The 23754-nt window shown below is 33.7% G+C and overlaps 1 protein-coding gene and 1 long non-coding RNA gene across 2 annotated transcripts; both read right to left on the reverse strand.

Moving 5' to 3' along the window:
- Positions 1–1546: 1546 nt before the first annotated feature.
- Positions 1547–3149, reverse strand: LOC145056951 (uncharacterized protein At5g39865-like). The gene has a single exon (XM_079004692.1). It carries the CDS (start codon positions 2966–2968, stop codon positions 2006–2008), a length of 963 nt encoding a protein of 320 aa, XP_078860818.1. The 5' UTR covers positions 2969–3149; the 3' UTR covers positions 1547–2005.
- Positions 3150–7515: 4366 nt separating this feature from the next.
- LOC145058642 (uncharacterized) lies at positions 7516–10334 on the reverse strand. The gene is made up of 4 exons (XR_013686446.1): positions 9756–10334; positions 8859–9490; positions 8704–8775; positions 7516–8625 (listed from the first exon to the last, which is right to left on the reverse strand). It is a non-coding gene; the product is annotated as an uncharacterized LOC145058642 (long non-coding RNA).
- Positions 10335–23754: the final 13420 nt, after the last annotated feature.

Here is a 23754-nt window from a genome sequence, read left to right on the forward strand (position 1 = left end):
GTCAGTGCGACAGAAAGTCGGGGGTCAAGGGGGTCGTGCCCCCTTTCAAGGTCCTATGGGCAGCGCCCTTAGTAGGGTCCAAGGGGCAAAGCCCCTGGCGGTGGAAAAACCGAATTCTAATTGGTGATTATGGTAAAAATGATAAATCTTATCAATTTTGGTAACCATTAAGTATGCCATTAAATTCATGATTTTCCTAACTAATATAGAAGAAGAAAACCCTAATTTGTCTGGGATAAATACGACTCCTTAATTGAGTTGTGATATACCTTTCTCGGTTCTTCTTCTTCTACACGAAGTCAGAACCTTCTGGCGATTTGGCGATTTCAACTCTAGTTATGTTAGATGAAGGAGCTTCGAGAAAAGGTTCCTCAATGGCTTGATTTTTCTTATCATACTTGAGTACAATTCTCAGGCGCTGATACCAATTAAGATAATTTTAGCCATTCAGATCCTTCGTGAGGAGAGTCAACAATAAAAAGTTTGAACCAGAAGAAATTTACATTGAAGACATCTATAAAATAGATTTTTTTTTTTTAATTAATGATTTGTTTAATTATCCTTTGCAAAACCAATTGCCCAAAATTATTTTATCAAAAGTTCGATCCACATTTCATTTCTAATTAGAAAACTATATTATGTTTTAATCCCAAAGATATGTTATTTAGCTAAATAAAACTCTTTCCAACTTCAGTATCTATGGAACTCTTAGATATGTGTGTGAGATTTATGGACTTTTACTAAATCAATATTGGCATGTTTAATCTCTTCTACGCTTATGTTTTTTTTTTTTTTTTTTTTTTGTGATGGATACATCATTAATCATAAAGAAATAATAAATCGTCCATTTAAACATACGTGATGCACAACCCAAAACTCTAGTTTATCACAAACTCTTCACCTTTTAATCTTCACATTTGGCTAATGCACTTTCCCATACTAAAAGTCAATTAGAACAAATATTTATTTCAAATGGATAGCATATGAATTACATTTAAAAGATGGGTTTTTGTTTTTGGTTAAAACATCTTTAACTTTCTTTCAACAAAATAAATTTTAAAATTTCTTTTTAAACATGTATACAAATACAACTCTTTATGGCTCTTTGTCAATATTTATTTGCATGTCCTTTGTTAATACTTTAACAAAAATGTTGTAGTTTAAATTTGAGTTTTTCAAGTCTTTTAATATAAACAAAACATAAAGATATTAATCCAGGTTCTAATATGAGTGATTTTCGATGACAAAAGAGAAAAATATGTATTTGATGAGAGATTGAGGCAAGAGATAATGGTATTTTCTCATTATTTTGGGATGATTACAATTAGACATTCAAGTCTTTTACATAAACAAATGGAGTGTTTGAGATTGTTTTTTAACCTAAAAAAACTTAAGTCTTTTTGACTTATAGTTTGTTCCAAATTAAGTTTTTAAAATGTGTTTGGATTTTTGTAATTGCTAGACATCTTTTTAAACCTTTTTGCTTTTTGAAAAAACCAAAATTTCAAAAAGTCAATATAAAAAGTAATCTCAAACACCCTCAAAATATCAAAAATAATTCATTTCCCATCTTATTCCACCTTTTTTTATAGAACCAAAAGTCCAATGCACACACTAAGCATACTACACCATATCCTATCATAAACAATTGAAGGAATCAGTAGTGGTGTAAACATAAATGCATTGAAAGCCATAACTCAAAGTTAACCAAAACTAAACCACATAATGCCTATTCTAAAGTTTCACAAAATAAAACTTCGAATACTTACTTAGATACAAGAAAAGAACTATTGTAAATCGATCAAGAGATACTGCAAACTAAAAGGCAGCACTACAAGAATCATACAGACTAATTAAGGTCAAGTCTTACCACATTGATGGTTTCATGATTTCATAAATATCATCTGGATTTTATTTATAGTTTTTCATCCAAAAAGGAAAGGATATTCATGAAAATAACAAACCAAATACCAATGATGGATGAAGATGAAGATGAAGATGAAGATCAACTACAAATGGGGCAACGAACCAGTCCATTCTCATTACAATCGCTACATTGCACCCTCACAGTCTTCCCCAATTCTTCTCCATCAATCTCTTTCTTCAAAACCATCACCATTTTACAGCTTCCATTACAAGTAAGACATGGCAAGAATCTTGAACCACAACAAACCTCACATACATACCCTGGTTTTGATTTGGGTAAACCTTCAAGCAATTTACCCAAACACCCTTCTTCCGCTATCCTCAAAACCTCATCGGATCCACCCACATACCTCCCTTTTACAAACACCCTGGGTGGCACCAATTCGTGTTTATCTTTCCCTTTCATGAGTTCCCAAAGCTCTTCTCTAAAACCTCGATCCATTGATATATCTCTCTCGCAGAAAAAAACCCCAAATCCCTCGATCACTGCTCTGACTGCATTACAAGCTTCAAACGTCTTCCGCACCCCTCGCAATGTCGTGGTATAGATGACTACCTTGTTCTCTCCCTTGGGCGGACACAGCGCTTCAAATTTATCCAGGAAATTTGGTTTAGACGCTAAGGATTTGACAAATTTAGGGTTTTTATAATTAGGGCTTGAGGGATCTTTGGTGGGGTTTACGTTTTCTGAATCGAGAAGGGCGTATCTGAAAGGGGAAGGTTTAGACGGTTGTGGGGAGAAACGGAAGCTATCGGCGGTGGAATCGAGTCCAGCCATGAGTTCCCATGAGTTAATGACTTCAGGCGGTGGATTTGGATCGGAGTTGGATTCAGAAAGTGGGGATGGAGAGGGGAAGAATGAGCTGAGGGTGAAACGCGGCGGTGGAGTGGGGGGTACGGTGGTCGGGGAGGATGATGGGTCGAGAGTTAAGAGACCGTATGTGGTGGATGTAAGAGAGACGATGTGGTGGCCCAAGGCGGAGCTGCCGATTTGGGTGAAATCGTCGTCTTGATTTAGTAGATGCGATGATACACAACCCATGTGTAAAGATTCAAGAATCTAGAGACTAGAGACTGGAGATTGATCTGATGTGTTTGATAACTGATAACTGATGAAGATTAATGGCGAAGTGGAGGAGTTTTGGGATAGAAAGAGTTGAAGAGGAGTGTTGAATGCGCAAGTTGTTTATTGAATGAATTCGATTTCAAATCTGGTTTGATGCTTGGTTTTAGCGCCTGATTTATTATTACTTTTTTGAATTCAGATGGAGGATGTCAACAGTGAAATTCAAGGCTTGTGCTGTCATCTCGGATGAATCACGTTAAGACTTAACACTAGTTAATTCACATTTGTCACGTTATAAACTTATAATATTGAAATTTTAGGATAATATTAAGAAAAGAAAACACAAATATAACCAAAATATTAATATTTTTAAGATTTAGACAAATAATTAGTAAAGTTGTCATCGAATTGGCTAACGAAATGGGCTATTCTATGACAATAAATGTTTACCCATTTTTTAGTGTCTAAAATAAGTTTTGGCCATTTTTGTTTTTCCATGTTGCTTGAAAAATGGTTTTTGGCTATTTTTAGATAACTTTTTGTTTTGCAACTTCTATCATGCGGAATGTTAAAATTTACTTGGAAATATAGGTATTTTCGATTACGAGTTTAGGTATTTTTGTAGGAGTAATTTTCGAAATTCCTACAAAAATACCCATTTTTGGTATTTATTTTGTATTCAAAAATAAACCAATTATTATTTATTTTGTAATTTTTATAGGCTAACGCTATGATATGTGAAATATCACAAACGGGTATTTTTGCACGTAACTCTCTATTATTAGTATTTTCACATAACATTTTTGTTGTTGTTAACTTTCGTTTGTTTGTATTATTATAGTATTAGTCGAGATCATCGTCTCGCTAAAAAATAAACCAACTAAACCTATATAGATAGGATAAGTTGAATAGAATCCATAAGAAGTTTATGATTAAACTTTGTGTTACAATAGTCTACATAAAAACTATCACCCGCAATTTTTATGAAATTAATTTAAACTAAAAATGAACTAAGAAGCCTGAAATTTATGTTCAACCTTATTCAAACAAATACTATGAATGAGAAAAGCAAGGTAGTTTCGGTTCAGTTGATCATATGGTTGGATTTTGTATGTTTTTCTTCCCTTAAATTCAAATTTAATTACCGATACATGATTAAGGTTGCTTTACATGCACTGTGTAATTTTGGGCACACACAATTTTGATCCAACTAATTGTATCACTCCTTACGATCTAATTGGATTAGGAACAATTAGTGATTTGGTGATGATGTGTCTTTTGATTACCTATTACAATGTTAAGCATATAAAACTACAAACTTGGAATTTAAGTGGTCACCTGAATTCCTAATCTACTTGAACTCTGAATGGTAAATAAATTGACAATGTGATATCTTAATTACAATACCAACACAATATTAAAACCCAACTCTGATTATTGCAAATAAAAATCATAAGATTAAGAAAAAAACAATAACTTTTATTGGAATATAAGTAATAATCAAAACGTGTTCATCCTGACATCCTATAAAATTTGCGGAAATAAAATTAAATGATTTAGCATTACATATTAATTAATTAGCAAACAACTTTAGAAAGGACATGAGAATTTGACTTAAAATTTATTAACAAAGGGAAGGTCATAAAAACTAGTCATGTAAATATCTGGAAAAAAAAAATCGGGACGAATGAACCTTATGGAGTAAGTAATATAATTGTAGAATTTGGAGAAGACGATGATGAAATTATGGTTTGACGATCTTCATTGATTGATGGTGAACTCGATGATTCGTATCCTCATATCCATAATTTGTGAACGGAAATGTCGTTGGAGAAGGTTTGGAAGTGTTTTTAGACCTCCAAAGTGCAAGAACACCGTAATGCAAGTTCTCATGCACACCATTTCTCACTATTGTCCCATAAAGAAGTCAAATTGCCCTACTAAAATATGGGACGGCGTAAGTTCCAATTCCTCTTTTCTCTCTGCCTTGAACCATAGTGAATGATGGAGTTGTCCAAGTTAAAAAGTCGGTCACCTATCTTCTTCATTTGAACGTGTAACTTAATGAATTAAATTGCTTAATTTAGATTTTCATATTTGATCATTCTTATCTTTTTAATCCCACTTTCACACTTTCTCTTAGATCTTTATGTATTTCTTCTCCACTCTTTTTCAACCGATATTATTTTTTCTTTATCAGTGGCGAGGCTATGTTATGGGAAGGTCGCTTGACCCACCTAAAATTAAAAAGTTTATGACAAGTAATATACAAAAAACATTTAGAACATATCTTAAATATGTGTTTTGTAAAAAAAAATAAAAAGGAAGGAAAAAAATATATAAACTAAGACAATAGAAGGCATATCATACATGAGATTAAGTAACCCCACATTAACTCTAAGAAAACAATAATTAAGGATCCTACCTAATAAATGAAAATAATTTTGTCACATGTCACTCTCTCATTAACTTGGACACATGTCATTTTTTGGTATTTTTGATTAAATGTTTTTTCCATTTGTCATTTTCTTATTTTTTATCTTTTCTTAATTAACACATCATATTTACACCTCAATTAATAATTACCTTAATTCAAAATAACCAATAAATTATAATATTACTACTCATATAATATTTAATATGTTTCCTTTTAAATTCAAATTTTTTATTTTAAATTTCAAATCTAAAATTTTAAATTTAAATAAATTTTTGTTTAAACTTTCATATTTAATTTTTTGTTTTATCGAACCCGTATAACATACGGGTCTCACACCTAGTTTTCTATTATAAATAGATGTTTCTTCTTTTACATTTGTACAACATAAGCTTGTTGATGTCTGGTTTAGACAGACTAACTCCAAGTATATGCTGCTTTTAGTAAAAAAAATTAAGGAATAACCGATTCCGGCTCAATCATTTTAACTGCAATTTTTATACATACTAAAACATTTATTTTTCTTGGTGAACTGATTCGATTGAACCCATTTTTTAACCGGTCTGATTTTTAGTGAACCACACGTTTTTCCATTCTAAATTCGACACTGGTCTTCGTTTATCTGTTATGTTCGTATTTATTTAGTCATTCATTAAAGTATGGTCATTCTTGAAAAAAAACATATATTGATTTAAACAATTTAAAACAATTCACTCTACCTCAAAATGGTCAGATTAAACATCCTCAACTTTATTCAAAACTCGTTCCGATGTTGACCCGATATCATCATTGTAGTCTTGTTCTTTGATCTTAAGAAAAGCTCAACTGAATCACGAACTCCCAACATTTTGCCAAAACTACAAATGTAAAATCAAGAATTCCGAATAAGCAAGATATGTTGACTTTCTTTAAATAATTTCTCATTTAGAAATTTAAAATGTAACTAAGTTTTATACCGACTGATCCTGAATAATCATCTTTTTCCAAAATTTGTTTCTACAAGACTTCCTCATAACAACCAAATTTGATTACTCTCCCCAGCTTGCACCAACTAATCATGACATCCATATTGACCACGAGTTCTCTTACTCTCTTAAGTCATTGTCATATAAACTTCTGTTTCTGGAGGTCATGGTATATATTATCTTTTGGTATGCAACATTGCTTGTGTTTTTGCCTAATATTTAATGGATAATACAATCGATTTAAAATTTGTTTGTTGATATTTTCTTTCTTTTCTCTTTTCTCCTACTTTTTATTTTATTTTTTTAATGGGACATGATAGCTAAATATTCTTTTTTTTTCTAAGAGACTAAAATATGGGACATATCTCACAAATCCCTTTTAATTAAACTCACGAAGGTGAACATTGTGCCATAAGGTGCATTCATGCTTTAGGATGTTTTTAATGTGTAACTAGGTGGGGACCCCCGCATTGCGGGGGTCGGATGCGATATTTTTTTCCATTGCTTTTTCTTTGTAAATGTCATTTGATCAACTATTTGTTTATAGTTTGAGTATTGTTGTGAAAGAATATGTATGTTTTTACTGCTAAAAGTAGTCAATTTAAAAAAAATTACATTTAATTGAATGTTACTTTCATGTGTATATCTGCAAGTGATCTAGATTAAGTAAAAATAAATATTAAATTAAAGAAACAGTTGTTCATATTACAGAAAAGGGAGAATGAAAAGAGTCATCATGCTTCACAAAGTTGTGATAACGCTTAACGCTTGAATCCGTTTAACTGTTGTTTTTAGCATAAATCTATTAACATGCTATTATCAAATATACTTATCGAAGCTTTAATGAATTTTCCATGATTAGATGATGCCAATAAATAGATAAAAATGTGATTGTTTTTACTTGAACAATTTCATTCGCAGCCTTTGCACTTCATACGGACATGGAAGCCTTCATATTTCATGTTTTTTAAACTGGGTAAAAAAATCAAACCATCTACCTTTTCCCTCATAAAGACTAATAGATATGAATCACAATCAATCAAAAAAGTCATGCTGATTTAAAAACAACTATTATAACATACAGAATGAAGAATGCTTTTATTTTACCATCAAAGTGTTTCTTACCCAATACCCACTACAATATGAAAGTTAAGTGCAAACATAACATACAAAAGCAACAAAGTCGTGTTGTTTGAGGTGGTAGAAAGAGCACCAAATACTAAAATCTGAAACCACAATGCTACATTTCGCATTCAATTACATATCTCTGGACTTGAAATTACAAAATATCACCTTCCAAAAGTAAAAATTGACAAGAAAATGTTAACTATCATTCATCAAAATCTTTTAGTTAAAAAGATTACCCATCTTAAAATAAGCTCTGAATAGAAAAACAAAATAAAAACAAAAACAATAGCAAAATAAAGAAGACGGACCTGTATAAATCTTAGTGTTTGTTGGTTTCAAGCCTTGAAGCTTTGATTTGCATAATAACTCTTTATACGAAACTCTTCGTATGATACTAAAACCCACAAAGAACAAATAACCAATAAACAAAATTAGAAATTTAACATTAGTGTCAGCGACAAAGAGTAAAAAAAAAGTTGAATATCTGAAATAGTAATTTAATTAAAAAAAAGAATATTGAATAAACAGTGGTAACCTCACTGTCCACAACTGTTTTACTTATTAATCTTTCCCTGCTAAAATTGGATATCTGAAATAGTAAAAAAAAAAGTAAAATAATAATAATAAATTAATTAAAAGAAATAAAGAAGCAGTGAAGGATACGAATTAATTGCCGAGACTTCTTTTTGTGTAACTAACATAGTACAAATCATTCGCATTACCTGAGAAACACGCAAAACTGAAAGAAAAGAAAAACATGAAAGAAACTCGATAGAATCTTCATGTACAACAGTAACCTAAGCATCAACCTATCGGGCAGAATGCCATGTTCGAGTGGTGTGCGGTGGTGAGCGAAACAGATGAAGAGAAGACATAAGAATGCAACAACTTAACTGATATGAGGTTAGTAAAGAGAAATGAGTGAATCCGAGGAAGTAAACCAAATACTACAACATAATCAGTCCCTAAAGTGCAGTCACATATTCCTTCAATCATCCTAATATTTGTTCCCAAATTACACAATTTCCCCCGTACATCAACATTGAAAACACCATTAAAACTTGGAATTCCCCAATATCATCCACAAATGCCTCTTTTCTTGAAATCTGCACAGGAAATTATGATTTTAATCGCATGTAGGATCTAAGTATACAATAGAAAATGTTTTTGTTACAGTTACTTACCCTCTGCTAATGAATATTTTTATGGCTTGCTCATTGCAGCGTTGTTCTTTGGATTTCTTGCATTCTATTGCACTGTACATTTTAGATTTTGTTATTAGTTGTGAATATAGGGTCTAATAAAGAAAAAATTAAAACAAAAGATTTAATCTTTATACCATCTGATCAGTGGATCTTGTTTCTTATTTACCCCCAACTATTATCAAAGCAGAGCACACAACCTAGAAAATATCCATGCCGAGGAGGCAAAACAGCAAACACCTGGCGTGCAAAAGTGTAAACCAAAACAATAAAAACCAAAATCAATAGTCGGGCGATGGCCAATGATTTCAAGGTTTTCGAAAAACAAAAATTAAAAGAATAGAGTAAAGTTGGCATAGCTGTGAACTAAATTACAAAGTTTGTGTTTATCTGGGTTCCTATTGAGAAGCCCTAAATCTGACCATTACCGAATTCAGATAGACAGATGTATGGCGGTGATGTTGTGGCCGAGGCGGTGTGTAGAAACGAAACTTGAGATGGTTATGCACAATTTGCCCCTCAAAAATCCAATAGTTTCTCAGTAATTGCATTATACAGTTAACCATATTAATTTATAGAAACAAATCAAATAAATAAATAAATATGTACACTTTTAGTGGTGAAAAGAAACTTTAAGGATACAAAAAATATATATACACTGCAATTACCTTGGCATACTGTAGGAAAGGAAGTTGGTAGCTTCTGAGGAGCACCAATCCTTTAAGCTCACACGTGATCCTGGAAACCCGAATTGAATCAAACTCATGCCCTGCCGAATCAAACAATTTAAAACCTTAACCCTATAAAAAAGCCAATGTACCAAATTGAACAAAAAAGACTCAACAATCAATGTACATAGTTGTATTAGCATAGTAGAGATAACATATGTAAGAAGAAGAGGGATGAAGGAGGAAAGGTAGCGGGAACATAAGATGGAGATACTGGTAGAGGGTTTTCACTGGCTTCCATCTCCGATATCTCTTCTTTGAAGGCACAAGTAACAAATTGAAAACATAAGGACATCACAAACTTACCGACACCATTTTCTCAGTGCAAATACTTCCTCCACCCGCATCTGCATCGGCCACGGCAAAGTCATTCCGTCATATACTGCTACGCAACGTGTCGCCGCGTGAGTGAAATCGGTCGAATACTTGAAGTGAGCGTCTGTTCTGGTGTGCTTTTGTTGGGCGTCGCCGGTTACCGGTCGCTATACGCCGACTTTGCTACTCAATTTGTTGTGGTCAGATACAAACACCAACACATACCGATAGGATTCCATCTTAGCCACTGTTGTTGTGTGTTGTTTGGTTGGCCCGACTGCTACCTCTGCTACTGAAATTGATTTTCATGAGTAGGGTTTTAAGGTTTGGACGGTAACCGCCACGACCACCACCATCGTATCTCCCGCTTCAGTGGCGGAGGAAGACGACGACAAGCTGCAGTCGATCCCGACCTTCGATCTTACACGATGGAGATCGGTGCTGAAGGCCGTGTGTAAACTGTAAAGTGCAAAGGTTGAGCCGGTGGATAACTGCGCCGAAGCAAGGAGGTTTGAAGAAGAATAAAATAAGATGAGGCGGTGGGTTGTTCGGATGAAGAAGGATGCAGATGAAGCGGTGACCAAGGTTAAGGAATTAAACCCATCCTGGTTAGACACTATTCCTAAGAAGTGCTCCCATTTAATATATATATATATATATATATATATATATATATATATATATATATATATATATATATATATATATATATATATATATATATATATATATAATGTATTTTAGTTAAATGTCTAAAAACAAAGGAATTAGTTGTGATCGAGATGACTTTTAAAAATAATCTCTCGATCATTCAAAGAATGTGAAAATGAGATAAGATGTGAATAATTCTTCTTCCCTTTAAAAATTATGTTTTCCAAATGTTTAAGATAGCATTATATGCGAAGCATATATTTGGTGTCCCGGTCAGCAATTAATGCATGTAAAATCCTCAAATCATATAAGCTTACTACTCCTTTATCACTCTATCTTGATTTTACATTCTTCCTAACAATGTCATCCATCAAGGACTTAGGTAACGACCTCAACTTCATACATTTATCTTGGTCTTGAAGGTTCTCCCCTTCATTTCTAGTTAAAAACAATATGTTTCGATACTCGTTCCTCTAGTGTTCTAGAAAATCACCATCACATTATTCCTCTTATTCGAATTCAAGCACTTGTACCTAGCGTCGACACCTTTTTCACAACAAGCATTAGTACCAATGTCTACTGAAAACTGCTCACATATGTCAGCTATAAAGAGAATGTACTCAATCCTCCAATCGTTCCCTTAGTTCACAATTTTCAAGCTTATCATCTATGCACTCTCTATTCAATCTACTCATCCATTCTTGTATTGTGCTGTAGTGGATGGCAGTATGGTTGAAGTTAATCACCCCATCCTATCCAAAGTATTCCAACTTATATATGGCTCCATATGGTGCTAAGATCTTGCGATCTACTAATTTCTCAATCACAGATTTTGCATTATTGTATGTAGCCACAAAGATCCTCGCCTCTGCTCTTCTTCATGATCTTTCAATGTTTATGTTTCCGAGTCCCATTTGGTGTTGATATTGTAGCTTTGTTGTTTCTAATTCCACTTGAGGATGTTTCTTTTGTATTTCTTTTAGGTCTAACCATGATCCTTGGATTCGGAATGTACGTGGACAATGATGAAGAGTGGAAATAATTTTCAGCAAAACCTAATAATTTTTTTGAAGCCCTAGGTTTGAAATGTTGTCATTTTTGGCCAAAATAATTAGAAAAAAATCACAATCTTGGTTATGTTCGATGTTTTCTAAAATATTTATGCAAGAAAAGTAAGAAAAGTGGGGTGGATATCTTCTTCGTTTGAACGTTAACTTTATGAATCCATTTGCTTTCATTAAAATTTTCACATTTAATCCTTCTTTACATTTTAATATCACTTTCATCCACTTTCTTTAATATCTTCATTTATTTATATTCAATCTTCGTTACTCAATGGTAACGCCCGTTTTCAAGAATGGATCGGTTGGTGACCTATAGGCAATGTTTTAATTATTTGAACCGGTATGATGACCGACCGCCAAATGAATCGGTTTCTATATTTTTCATGTTTTTTCCAATTTTCTACACATACATACATATATAAGTCATGAATTTGATGTTTACAAGTTCAAACATTAAAAATACATATAAAAATAAGTTGTAGATAAATTCAAATACATTAAAATAACACATAACCATAAGTTTTAGTGTTTTACATCAATTCATATACGTCAAAAAAAAAATAAAGTATAATACCGAAACTAAATATGGTTTTGGATGAATAAAAACACATCAAAAAACTTTATAACATTTACCATATGTTTTTATTTTGAGAAAACTAAATAGATATGAAAAAAAATCACCAATGTTTATTATGTAAATGGTTCTTTTTCATGTTTTTTTATCGGTTTAACCGGTTCAACCGGTTTATTTTGACCGGTTCAACTGGGTTTTCTAAAAACAGGCCAATTCAATTCGGTTTAGGAATCAATGTAAAACCGGTGATAATTGAACCACTCCCTCCCCCGGTTCCCGGTCCAACCGGTTCAAACCGGTTTTTAAAACATTGCCTATAGAAGTCAAAGGTATGATTTTTTTAGGAAAATCGTATGTCACGACGTGGCGCATGGTATGACACGATGTGATATCGCATCCAAGGAACATGTATTTTATTGGACACCACGATGTGGCAAGTAGTTTGCCACAGTGTGGTGGCTGTAGCAGCCCAAGCCCATGATTTTAGGATTTTACCCATAATTAAGCATCTTAATTCATGGATTAGGTCCTCTCCATCAGCCTCCATCTCTTCATTTCTAAACCTTATCTTGCATGCATGGCTGAGAGCTTGTTTTCTTGATTAAAGAGTTTGTTCATGGATTTTGGTCAAGCTTGATGTAACGACCGCAAGTTCAAGATAGACATTAAAATATAATAAGTAATAATTACTCATAAATAAAAGAGTAAATTACACGAATGGTCCCTACGGTTTAGGGTAATTTGCGTGTTTGGTCCCTAACTTATTTTTTTAACTCGGAAGGTCCCTACTGTTTGTTTTTGTTACGCGTTTGGTCTCTGTCTTAGCTAAAAAGACTATTTTTCCCTTGATTTTTTAATTTATTAAGATAAACACACTCCTAACCCCACCCCATTCACCTTACCTTACCTACCCCACCATTTTTTCCTATTTAAATAATAGTATTTTTTAGGGCTGGCAAAATTATACCATGGAAAACCAACCAACATGTTACCAACCGAACCAGAAAACTTGGTAGCCAAGATATTTGGTAGCCAACATGTTTGATTAGTAGTACCGTACCAATTGATCAATGTTGGTACGGTAATGGTACAAAAATTGGAATACCATGGTAATACTGTACCAACCAATTCATTTGATATATATATATATATATATATATATATATATATATATATATATATATATATATTTCAACTGTTATTTGTATTTAGTGTTTACTGTTTTAATAACATTATATTAGTCATTTGGTCGTGTTGGTCAATAGTTATTACCACGTTAAAGCGCAATAGTAAAACGTTACTTTAGCGTTACTTTAGTAGAATTCTTTTGTAAACTAAAAGAACTATGTAACTAATTTCTATACTACACATCAAAATCCCGATGTATTTGCTTATTTTTAAATATTATAATAGAAAATTAAAAGAATTTGGTATATACCATTACCAATTTGTACCAACCAAACTTGTTGGTAGCCAAATAAATTGGTACCAAGTATACTTGGTACGGTACTGGTAGCAATTTTTTTATACCAATTATAGTTGGTACGGTACACGGTTTATAGAAAAATGAATTGGTACCGTACCAATTCCACCCCTAGTATTTTTAGGTAAGTTAAGGACCAAGCCCGTAACAAAAACAAATAGTAGGGACCAAACACGTAATAAAAGCAAACAGTAGGGACCTTCCGAGTTAAAAAAATAAGTTAGGGACCAAACGTGCAAATTACCCCAAATCATAGGGACCATTCGTGTAATTTGCTCTAAATAAAATCCTCGAATAGGACAATTATTCGTTCTATGTGTTGCAAGCAGTAAATAAAATTGTAATTAAAAAATTATTTAGGATAAATAATCTTAACTAAAGATATAGTAGTCGTAATGACGATCTCATAGAGAGAAATTATGATCCTTCGAAGTTTCGCCTTTAGCTCTATACAACAAAGCATGTCGTAAAGAGTGAAAGGTCGAACTAGGTATATGGAATTGAAGGGCTATAAGTTAACTCTTGTCAAGGGTTAGACGCATCCTTATCAAATCAGCTTGAATTAAAGATTAGGGAAGAGTTGTTTTACATTGTGGAAGAAAGACATCTTAGAGACCAGTTGCTTGTTAGCTTAAGTAATCTAAATGAAAGTAATAGTAATCGTAAAGGCAAAAGAGTGCAAATAAAGAACGCCCAAATATGATTTCGTATAAGGAAGTTACGATTTTTTGAAGTTTCAATACAACAGTTCGCGCGACACAGAAATCGAAATTTAAATCGGGTTAGTGTTTTCCAGAACAATGTAAACGAGAGTTGAAGATCTCATAAATATGAATCCATCGGTATAAAGACAGTCGAGAACAGAGTTCGGAAGAAGGAATTATGATTTTCGCATGGATTTTAACAATCTAATCTCTATAAAAATATGAATTTAAAATATTGTAACACCCAGAATCAGAAAGGCCAAGAAAGGAAAGGAAAACCCTAAGTTAAAAGGGGGTCAACTCGTCGAGTTCAAGGAATGACTCGGCGAGTCGGCAAGTGGACTCGGCGAATCTGGTCTAGGATTGGAAAGCCCTGATTTTGGGACTTGGTACCCTATTTAAGCATCTTATTCCCTTACCTAGGGTTCATTACAGCCTCTCTCGTCCAGAACCCCAAAACCCTAGCCACCCAATGTCACAACTAGGAATTTTGATGTCTTGTAAACATTGAACAATGATAACAAATGTGAACCAACAATGTGAAAGCATGTATGATGCTTATTCAATAACAACAAAACTTCCATCAAACACTTTATACAAGCACATCAAATAGTCAACAAAGGATTGGAAACCCTAGAAATCCCGGTTTAAGTCCATTTTGGACTAGGATTTCCTTATTGGGCCTAATGGACCAATAAGCTGCCAATTTGACTACTTTGGGCTTAGAACTCTTATATGGGCTCTAATTTGGACCCACTTTCATTTATTTTAACATTTTGGGCCATATTGGGCCCAGAATGAAATAAAATACACTAATGGACCTTATTGGGCCAAAACAAAACTAAATAGACATAATAGGCCATAAAGCTCATACTTTGATGAATTTTGGACCTTGAATTACCCTAAAAGGGCCAATGGGCTGAAAATCATTAACTTGGGCTCCACAATATAGGTTTAAACACAAAAGGCCCAAACATTCTATTCTTCCTACTCTCTCTCGGCCCAACTACAAAAGAAAGGGGAGGAGTTGACTTTTGGTGCCACCTCACAATTGTACATGGGGTATCCATGCACTCTTCTCATGTTCCCGTGCATGTTCACTTGAACACTCTCTCTTCTCTCTCTTATCTATCCTCGGTCGAGAGCAAGGGAAAACACACACACACACACAAAACACTTAAAACTATCTCTAAGTCTTAAAGTTAATCTTCTCACTTCTCTTTCAAAACCTTCGAGATTTAAGAGCTTTTCAAGGAGGATTTTTCACAAAATTCATCATCTAAGGTAAGTTGATGTTTAATCTATGATCTAACAACTTCATGTTAGGGTGCAAAGTCATGCTTGGATGTAATGTTTTAGGCTTTCCTCTTTGTATGTGTAAATGGGTTGAGTCTTTTCCTATAAATAGGAAGTGAGTGACTCCCATTATGTAAGAAAGAAGAGTCCATTTTGGAGTGTTAGACTAGAGAGAGAATTTGTATACAAGACCCATTTGTATAATCTTTCTAGATCGAATAAGAGCTTACAAAGAATTATTTACTCCTTGTGTTCTTGAATTTGTATGATGAATCACTAGATCTTTTCTAATTACGCACATGCCATCATAATCAACACCACTACAATTGGTATCAGAGCGGGTGTTCTTGATTTTCATCAAGAATTGATCCTTGATGGCTATTTTGATTTGGTGATTCTTATTGTTCATTGATCTTCGTGTTTAGAGAGTGTTTTTGTGTTCTGGAAGTCGAATTTTTCCTTGATTTGATCCATAATTCGACTTTCTCTCTCTAGAATACTTGTGTGTATCACTTTCTCTCACTAGAATATGATTCATATTCACTTTATCTCTCTAGAAAACCCAAGTTCATATCAATTGATCAAAGATGGAAGAAACAATTTGTGAAGTTTTTTTTATGGAGGATTATCCATGGTCATTTAGTTTTGAAGGAGTTCTCAATTGTTTTGTAACCGGGTATTTCAAACAAAATACACTCATTTCTAGTATGAAATGTGAATGTGGAAAATTCAATGGTTATCCTCTTGATCATGATCATCATAAGACGTTGCTTAATCGTTTGGTAACAACTTATCATGAAAGAAGAAAGAAGAAGAAAGATGATGAAGTAATTGAAGGAATTCGTCTTGATGAATGCATATTTGGTGATAATGTTCTTGCTTCTTACCCGGATGTTCTTGATGTTCAAGAAAAAGGAGTTCAAGTTGATTTTCAAGATGAAAAAGTTTTTTGCTCGATTGGAGTTCAAACCGATGATATTTTGTGTTCTTGTGATTCGTTTGAAGGAATGATTCCTTATCGGAAGCCGGTGGTTCAAGAAATTCACAAATATCAAACTCCAAAAGATTTTATTCAAACTCAAAATGTTCATGTTGTTGAAAGTGGGTTTGTTCATGAAGTCAAGTCTTCAAGATGCAAAAAGATGAGAAAGAAAAAGAAAAAGAAGATGAATCGGAAGAACAAGCGGGTTTACTCACAAAAATTGTCATATGTTGTGAAACCAAAATCCGTGAAGCAAATTTGGGTTCCAAAGCAACAATCTCCAAAGGTTGCATTGAATATGAAGTCAAAACCCAAATGTGTTGGTGGTTCCTTTGAAGATGTTCTTGGATCGTTGAAGAACATGAAGAACACGAAGAACGAGTTGTACATCTCGCATGGTGGGTGGTACAATGTTCGATTTGGAGATTTTCTCATTCCGACAAAAGAACCAAGATCTTCCAAATTTGATTCATTCGTTGAAAATGGAACTCGATTCGTCAAAAAAGTAACTCAAATTCTCAAATGGATTCCAAAACATCCATGATTTCGATTCGTGCTTTGCGTTTTTCAATTTTGATCAATTTGCCTCATTAGATCTAATCCGTTTCAAATCCCTTTGTTTGATCCAATTATTTTTTGTTTAGATCAAAACATAATTCAAACTCATTTGTTTCTTTTTCGAAATTATTGTTCATTGATTCAAGCCCAACTAAACATATTGAATCTGTTACTATTCATCAATCCACTTTAGTGAGCCCAAATTCAATCACAGTTTAGAGAAGTCTTTGATTTAGTCACACGCTTTCAAATGATCGATATCTATGATGTTCTTCATCTTTCTCTCTTTGTCTGTACATTCCGATCTATAAAAGTCATTCATTGATTTTCTTTCGGTTTCTACTAATCACTTCTATGAATCGATGAATATTGGTTATGATTCTAAAGTTGTGAATCGATATTTTCCTTTATATCGATGATGTTCACGTTATGATTTTGAAACCGAAAACTGATTTTTAGATCTTATTAATCTTGGAAAAGAAAGTGATGAACAATTGATGAAGAATTGTTCGAATAGCTTATTTGATTTGAAAATCAGTGATAGAGTCGTGAATTTGGTGTTTCTTGTCCTTTAATTTTGAAAAGTCAAACACAGCAGAAAGTCAAAGTCGAAATTTATGGGTTAATTCAATGAATTAGATGTCAAAATCAGTTGATACAAGTTTAACAGAGGCTATGAATGTTGAATTCTTACTCGATTTGGAATTTAATTTCGAAATTAGTTGGGTTCATAAACGTGATGTTGAACACGGTGCGTTGTTCATGTTCGCATCTTGAAAGCGATTGCGAAATCGATGTTTGGAGTTTATATTTTGGAATGGATTCGCTTTTGGATGACGAGTTGGAATGATCGAGATTGAAAAACTGATTCATAAAACTCGATTTTGGTATTCGCTTTTGGTAAAAGTTGCGAAATCGATTTTGAGTTTGATTTACTGGAAACTGGATTTGGAAGTTGATGTTTGGAGTCGATTTCTTGCCTGGATGTTGATGTGAGGTTCTTTGATGATATCGATTTGAGTTGTTGTGGTTAATAGATGATTCGCATCTACAGGGAAGCAACAATTATGAATGTTTAATTGAAGGATTGGAGTCGATATTGGAACGGGATATATGGGAGCAGTTAGCATATAAACAATGTTCGCATATTGATCTTGTTTGGGTTCGCATCTGCAATGTTGGTTCAGTTCGCATTTGGAGTCAGAATGCGAAGTCATCTCATTTATGATTCGCATTTGGTGTGAATGCAGTTTGCATTTGGTGTTTAGATCGTAGGTTTTTGAGAATCATCGAGAAAATGTGCGAAGGGTCAAAATGCGAAATCAAAAAGTAAGGAACGTGCGAAATCTTTTACAGTTAAATGAGTGGGGAAGAAAGCAAAAAGTTTCAGATTTGACCCCTTATATTTTTGCGAAATGCCACAAGTAGTCCAACTTCGCATGATTGGAGAACAAAAGGGAAAAAGATTCGAAAATAGTCCCTGGAGTTTCGCATTTTTGGAAATAAATACTCAACTTCGCAAATAGCAATAAAAGCTGAGAAATTATCTTTTTTTAGATCAATTCAAAATCAAAATCTTATTCTAAATTTTTTTTTCACTATTCATCACGTGCCCAATCAATTTCAACAAATTCATTTTGTTTAAACAATTTATTGTTCATCCGATTATAAGCCCATTTAATTGAATTGTCACTGTTCATTGATCGGATTATTGAGCCCAAATAGAATATGAACCCTGTTCTTCAGCTGAGTCCAATTCAACATCTGTTCTCAATTATTTCTTTCGCATAGTTACATAGATGAATAGATGAGAATCAAACGAAAAATTGATTTATTTTGAATCGAGCCTTTGTTACTATGCTCAGACCTCCATGGTGTGATTTCAATTTCATCTGGTTTTTGTTCGCATGTGTGAACGTTTTGAGGGTTAAATGTGTTTGATTCTGTTTCGTTCGCATCCTCTTGATTTGGGGTCAATAATTGATTTCGATTTTGTTTGTACTTGGAATGAGTCGATTGAAAAACGGATGTTGATTCATCTGATGTTTGTTGATCGAATTGAAAGAGTTTTGAGAAATTTTGACTTGTGAAGGCTAAAGACAAATTAGTTTTCGATTTGGTCTAGAATCAATGTCGATTTCATCTATGTCATGTCTTCATTAGAATTGTTTGAAAATCGAGTCCTAATACTATTGATTGGAGTCCGAAATAGAATCACAAAATCTATCGATTGAAGTCAAAATAGAGTTCGATTATTGAAGAATCGCTTGAAATCGAAATTTGATTCAAGATGTCTAGCCTCAATTTCGACTGATATTTTTGGAAAGCAGATGAATCTTGAAGTTAACAGTTGATTGAATCAAGTATTTGGAAGTCAAAGAATCAGATTTGAGAATATGATTTTGATTAGAATCGATGATGAAGTTAGAATCGATGATGATTAGAGTCGATTGATGAACAAATTGTCGATGCGAAGTCAAGATGGAATTGATAATCGATTTTGATTGGAAAGTTGGAATCGATGGTCAGTTTGTGATGTCGTGTCGCTGTTGATGAAAAACGAAACTGGATTTGTGATTAAGGGTCGAACAATCGATTATTTTGGTTGAATAGATATTGGATTTGTGATTATTTGATGTCGATTTTTGATTTTGGAGTCGAAGATCTGGGATCGTGGTTGAGAGTCTCATTTACGGAATTGATCTCATATTTGAGAGTCGAGCATCAAGCCTGGAAGTCTAGACTTGACAGGTTTAAAGTCAATTGAGTGTTCGCATCTATGGATTGTGTTCGATGTGTGCTGATTTTTTTTGGGTTCGCATATGGGTGAATCAACATCGAGTTCGCAATCTGGATATTTTTTGGATATATTCGCATATAAGGACAACAAGATTTGCATTTGGTGTGAATGCAGTTTACATTTGGTGTTTAGATCGTAGGTTTTTGAGAATCATCGAGAAAATGTGCGAAGGGTCAAAATGCGAAATCAAAAAGTAAGGAACGTGCGAAATCTTTTACAGTTAAATGAGTGGGGAAGAAAGCAAAAAGTTTCAGATTTGACCCCTTATATTTTTGCGAAATGCCACAAGTAGTCCAACTTCGCATGATTGGAGAACAAAAGGGAAAAAGATTCGAAAACAGTCCCTCGAGTTTCGCATTTTCAGAAATAAATACCCAACTTCGCAAATAGCAATAAAAGCTGAGAAATTACAACATTTTCAGTTCTGGTCCTTGCAGTTTGTGTGAATTAACGCTTTATGCCCGGTTTCACAAATGGGCTAGAGTTTCGCATATTTGACTGTTTTTGGCGCGACGGGTCCCTGCAAGTTTTAGAAAGTGAAAATATCTACCCGATTTTTGAAAAATCTTGCAACTTTCACCCGAAAAGTCAAAAAATTTCATAAATTGGAAATTTTTTTGTGGCTTTTTCGTGATTGTTTTTCCATGCAAGATTTTTGGTGATTCATTTTTGGTACACATCAAGGGGGAGTATCGTGAATTTTATTCCTCGGGCGCTTCTCATCCTTAGTGGGTTTTATAATCATTTTTTGATTATAAAAAGGGGGAGAAATGATGGGTATTCGAAGCTTCTCGGGTTTGTCGAATATTCATTTGTGGATTTGAAGACCGGTGTTACTTCGAGGGGGAGTTTGGTCTTGATCGCGCTAGCTCGTTGGAGATTAAAGTCGGACATCCAATCCTAACTTTGAGGGGGAGAATGTTAGGGTGCAAAGTCATGCTTGGATGTAATGTTTTAGGCTTTCCTCTTTGTATGTGTAAATGGGTTGAGTCTTTTCCTATAAATAGGAAGTGAGTGACTCCCATTATGTAAGAAAGAAGAGTCCATTTTGGAGTGTTAGACTAGAGAGAGAATTTGTATACAAGACCCATTTGTATAATCTTTCTAGATCGAATAAGAGCTTACAAAGAATTATTTACTCCTTGTGTTCTTGAATTTGTATGATGAATCACTAGATCTTTTCTAATTCCGCACATGTCATCATAATCAACACCACTACACTTCATTTCATCAAAAACCTCTTCGTAATCTATTCAAACTCATGATCACCATCTTAGAAGCCTCTAAGTTTGAGATCTTCCAAGAAGGCTTGCTAGGACCAAATCTTCTTCATTTCTCTCTTAAAAAACCGAACCCACAACTCAAGGTGAGCTTCATACCCCTCTCTTTTTGGTTTTCATGAGTTTTATGGGGGAGAATACAAATAAAATGTGTAGATCTATGTGTATGTGTATGCTATGTATGATTTTATGCATGTATGTGTGACTTTATGTGTTTTTGTGTTGAATATGTAAACAAATAGGGAAGAAATCTTGAGATCTATGACATAAGAAGGAAATCAAACATGATCTAAGTTATCTTACACTAAACTAGTCAAGAATAATAACTTATAAGATTGTGATAAACATATTTCACCACAAAACTCATTTTTGGGCTTAAATTGTCAAATTTTTCAAAGTTGGGCTAAAAGTTTCTAATTCACGTTTTCCTAAAGTTCTAAAGGGTCAAAACAGTTACAATAATTGTTTTTCTGAACATTATGATCTTCAAAGGACTTAAAATGTAAATATTAGCTTAATGGGCAAAATTTTGGGCTTTCGGCCCAATAAGCCCAAAATTGCGAAAATATGACATTTAAAAGGGCTGAAGTAGTAAACTCTTCAAAACAGGGGATAAAAAGTGTAACAAAACTATTTCAAGGGTTAAAGATGGTTTTCATTTCCAAAAAGGATCGAAAATGTAAAGTTTTTGGATTTTGGGCTAAAAGTGTAAAAATTGCAAAAAGTTGGGCTTTAACCGGAAAATACTATTCTGGAAGGGCTGAAACTGTTAAGAAAATAATTTTCGAGTTAAAAATATCATTTCAACAAATCTATGATGCAAAAGTGTCAAGAAAATGTTTTAAGGGCCAAAAATGACTTTTCTTTTATATTAAGGACTACATTTGTTAATTTATAAAAAGAAAGGGGCTGAAAAGGTCAAACCACTATTTTTAAACCAATTATTTTATTTATAGAATATTGAGTCAAAAATACTAATCTACGGTTTACAAAAATCGAAAGACAAATACACGTATAACTCCAAATATCGTTATAAACAAATCGATCGGTCTCGAGTCGATACAAAACAACAATCATTAAATCGAACTCTCCAGTAGATATGTGATACCTAAGACAAGTAAACATTCTACACTTGGGCTTAAAAGTTTCAAATCATGCTTGTTGGACCTTGCAAGTCCATTAACATGATATTTGGTCCCAAGGGATAATGATTATATGTTATTGGGCCTTCTATGACCCAATTCCATATAAAGGGACCTTCAATGGCTCTCAAGTGCTATTAGGCCCTAGTGATCCAATAGTATTGCCAGTAAGGTCAAAGTAATCAAATGCGAGATGGGCCAACGAGTCTTTCGCATCCCCGACAGCCTAAAGTGAACTCACGGAAGTAGCAGGACTTTGTACTCCTCTTCTCCTTGTTTGCTAGGATTATGAGTAATCAAAGTAAATAGATACAGGTTGTTAATCGATAGTATTCAAGGTTGTTTGGATTAAGTGAGTGATAACGGGCGACGCCTCTAAGGATCATTCGTAGTCGGTAGTTATAACTCGTCATTATTAATGCATGATTATAACGACTCATGACCCGTAATTAATCCAACACCCCCCGAGTAATCAAGCAAAAGTAAACAATAATCATTCATTGTAGCGGTATAGAAACTCATAAACAAGTATGTCATGCGTTATCGGAAAACATCGGGTTTTCCGGGGAAGTTCAACATTGTGCACTTGTATGGTTAATACAAAGTTTTTCAATTATACATGTGTTGAAATCATTATGCATATATTTACGGATCTTCACACCCTTTTTTTTATAAACAATGGTCTTTTCAGAAAATATCAAATTTTCTGGGTTTTACAAACTACACAAATCATTTTATCAAAACATTGCTTATGAACTCACCAACATTCCATATGTTGACCGTTTTTCAAAATAACTTGTTTTCTTAGGTAACAGGTAAGCCGAGGAATAAGTACCAAGTATGTTAGTGTGTTTTGTTATTGAAAACTATTAAACTGTTTATGTATGGGTTTGTAATGTTAAAACAATGTACTTGATGTGAAGAATTCCAGTTGTAATATAATAATGCATGGTGATGTTTATGTTATGAATCATGTATATTCATTGTGATGATATTCAATTTAAGTCACGCGATCCCTCGGACGTTTCCGCCGTCTGGTTCGGGGTTGTGACACCCAACTTCATTTTTGGAGCTTTTGGTGAAGATTAAGGTCCATTGGAGTGGATCTTTAAGGCTTGGAAGAAAGGAGCAAGGAAGGAAGTGTAGATCCAGCCTTCACATCGATTTAGCAACTGTTAGAAGATAAAAAGTCTGGACCTTGAGATTTCAATTGATAGATCCTCTTTCAACCTTGCTTTCGGTCACATTTGGATCATTTCCAAGGTTAATCCGAGTATTAAACCCTTGAGGACGGTTTGGACAACAGATCTGGACACTCTTGAGCTTTAGAAGCTCAAAGTCGTTGGCTTTATCCAGATAAGGTCCCATTTCATGACCTAGGTATTCTTTGAAGCTTGGATTAACTGTTTTAGCCCCATAACACCTTGCATGCAGGTAAAGTTAGCAACTTTATGTG

This window comes from Lactuca serriola, chromosome 6 (genome assembly GCF_051521515.1).
Source record: "Lactuca serriola cultivar US96UC23 chromosome 6, Lser_US96UC23_V15, whole genome shotgun sequence".
Classification (NCBI taxonomy): Eukaryota; Viridiplantae; Streptophyta; class Magnoliopsida; order Asterales; family Asteraceae; genus Lactuca; species Lactuca serriola.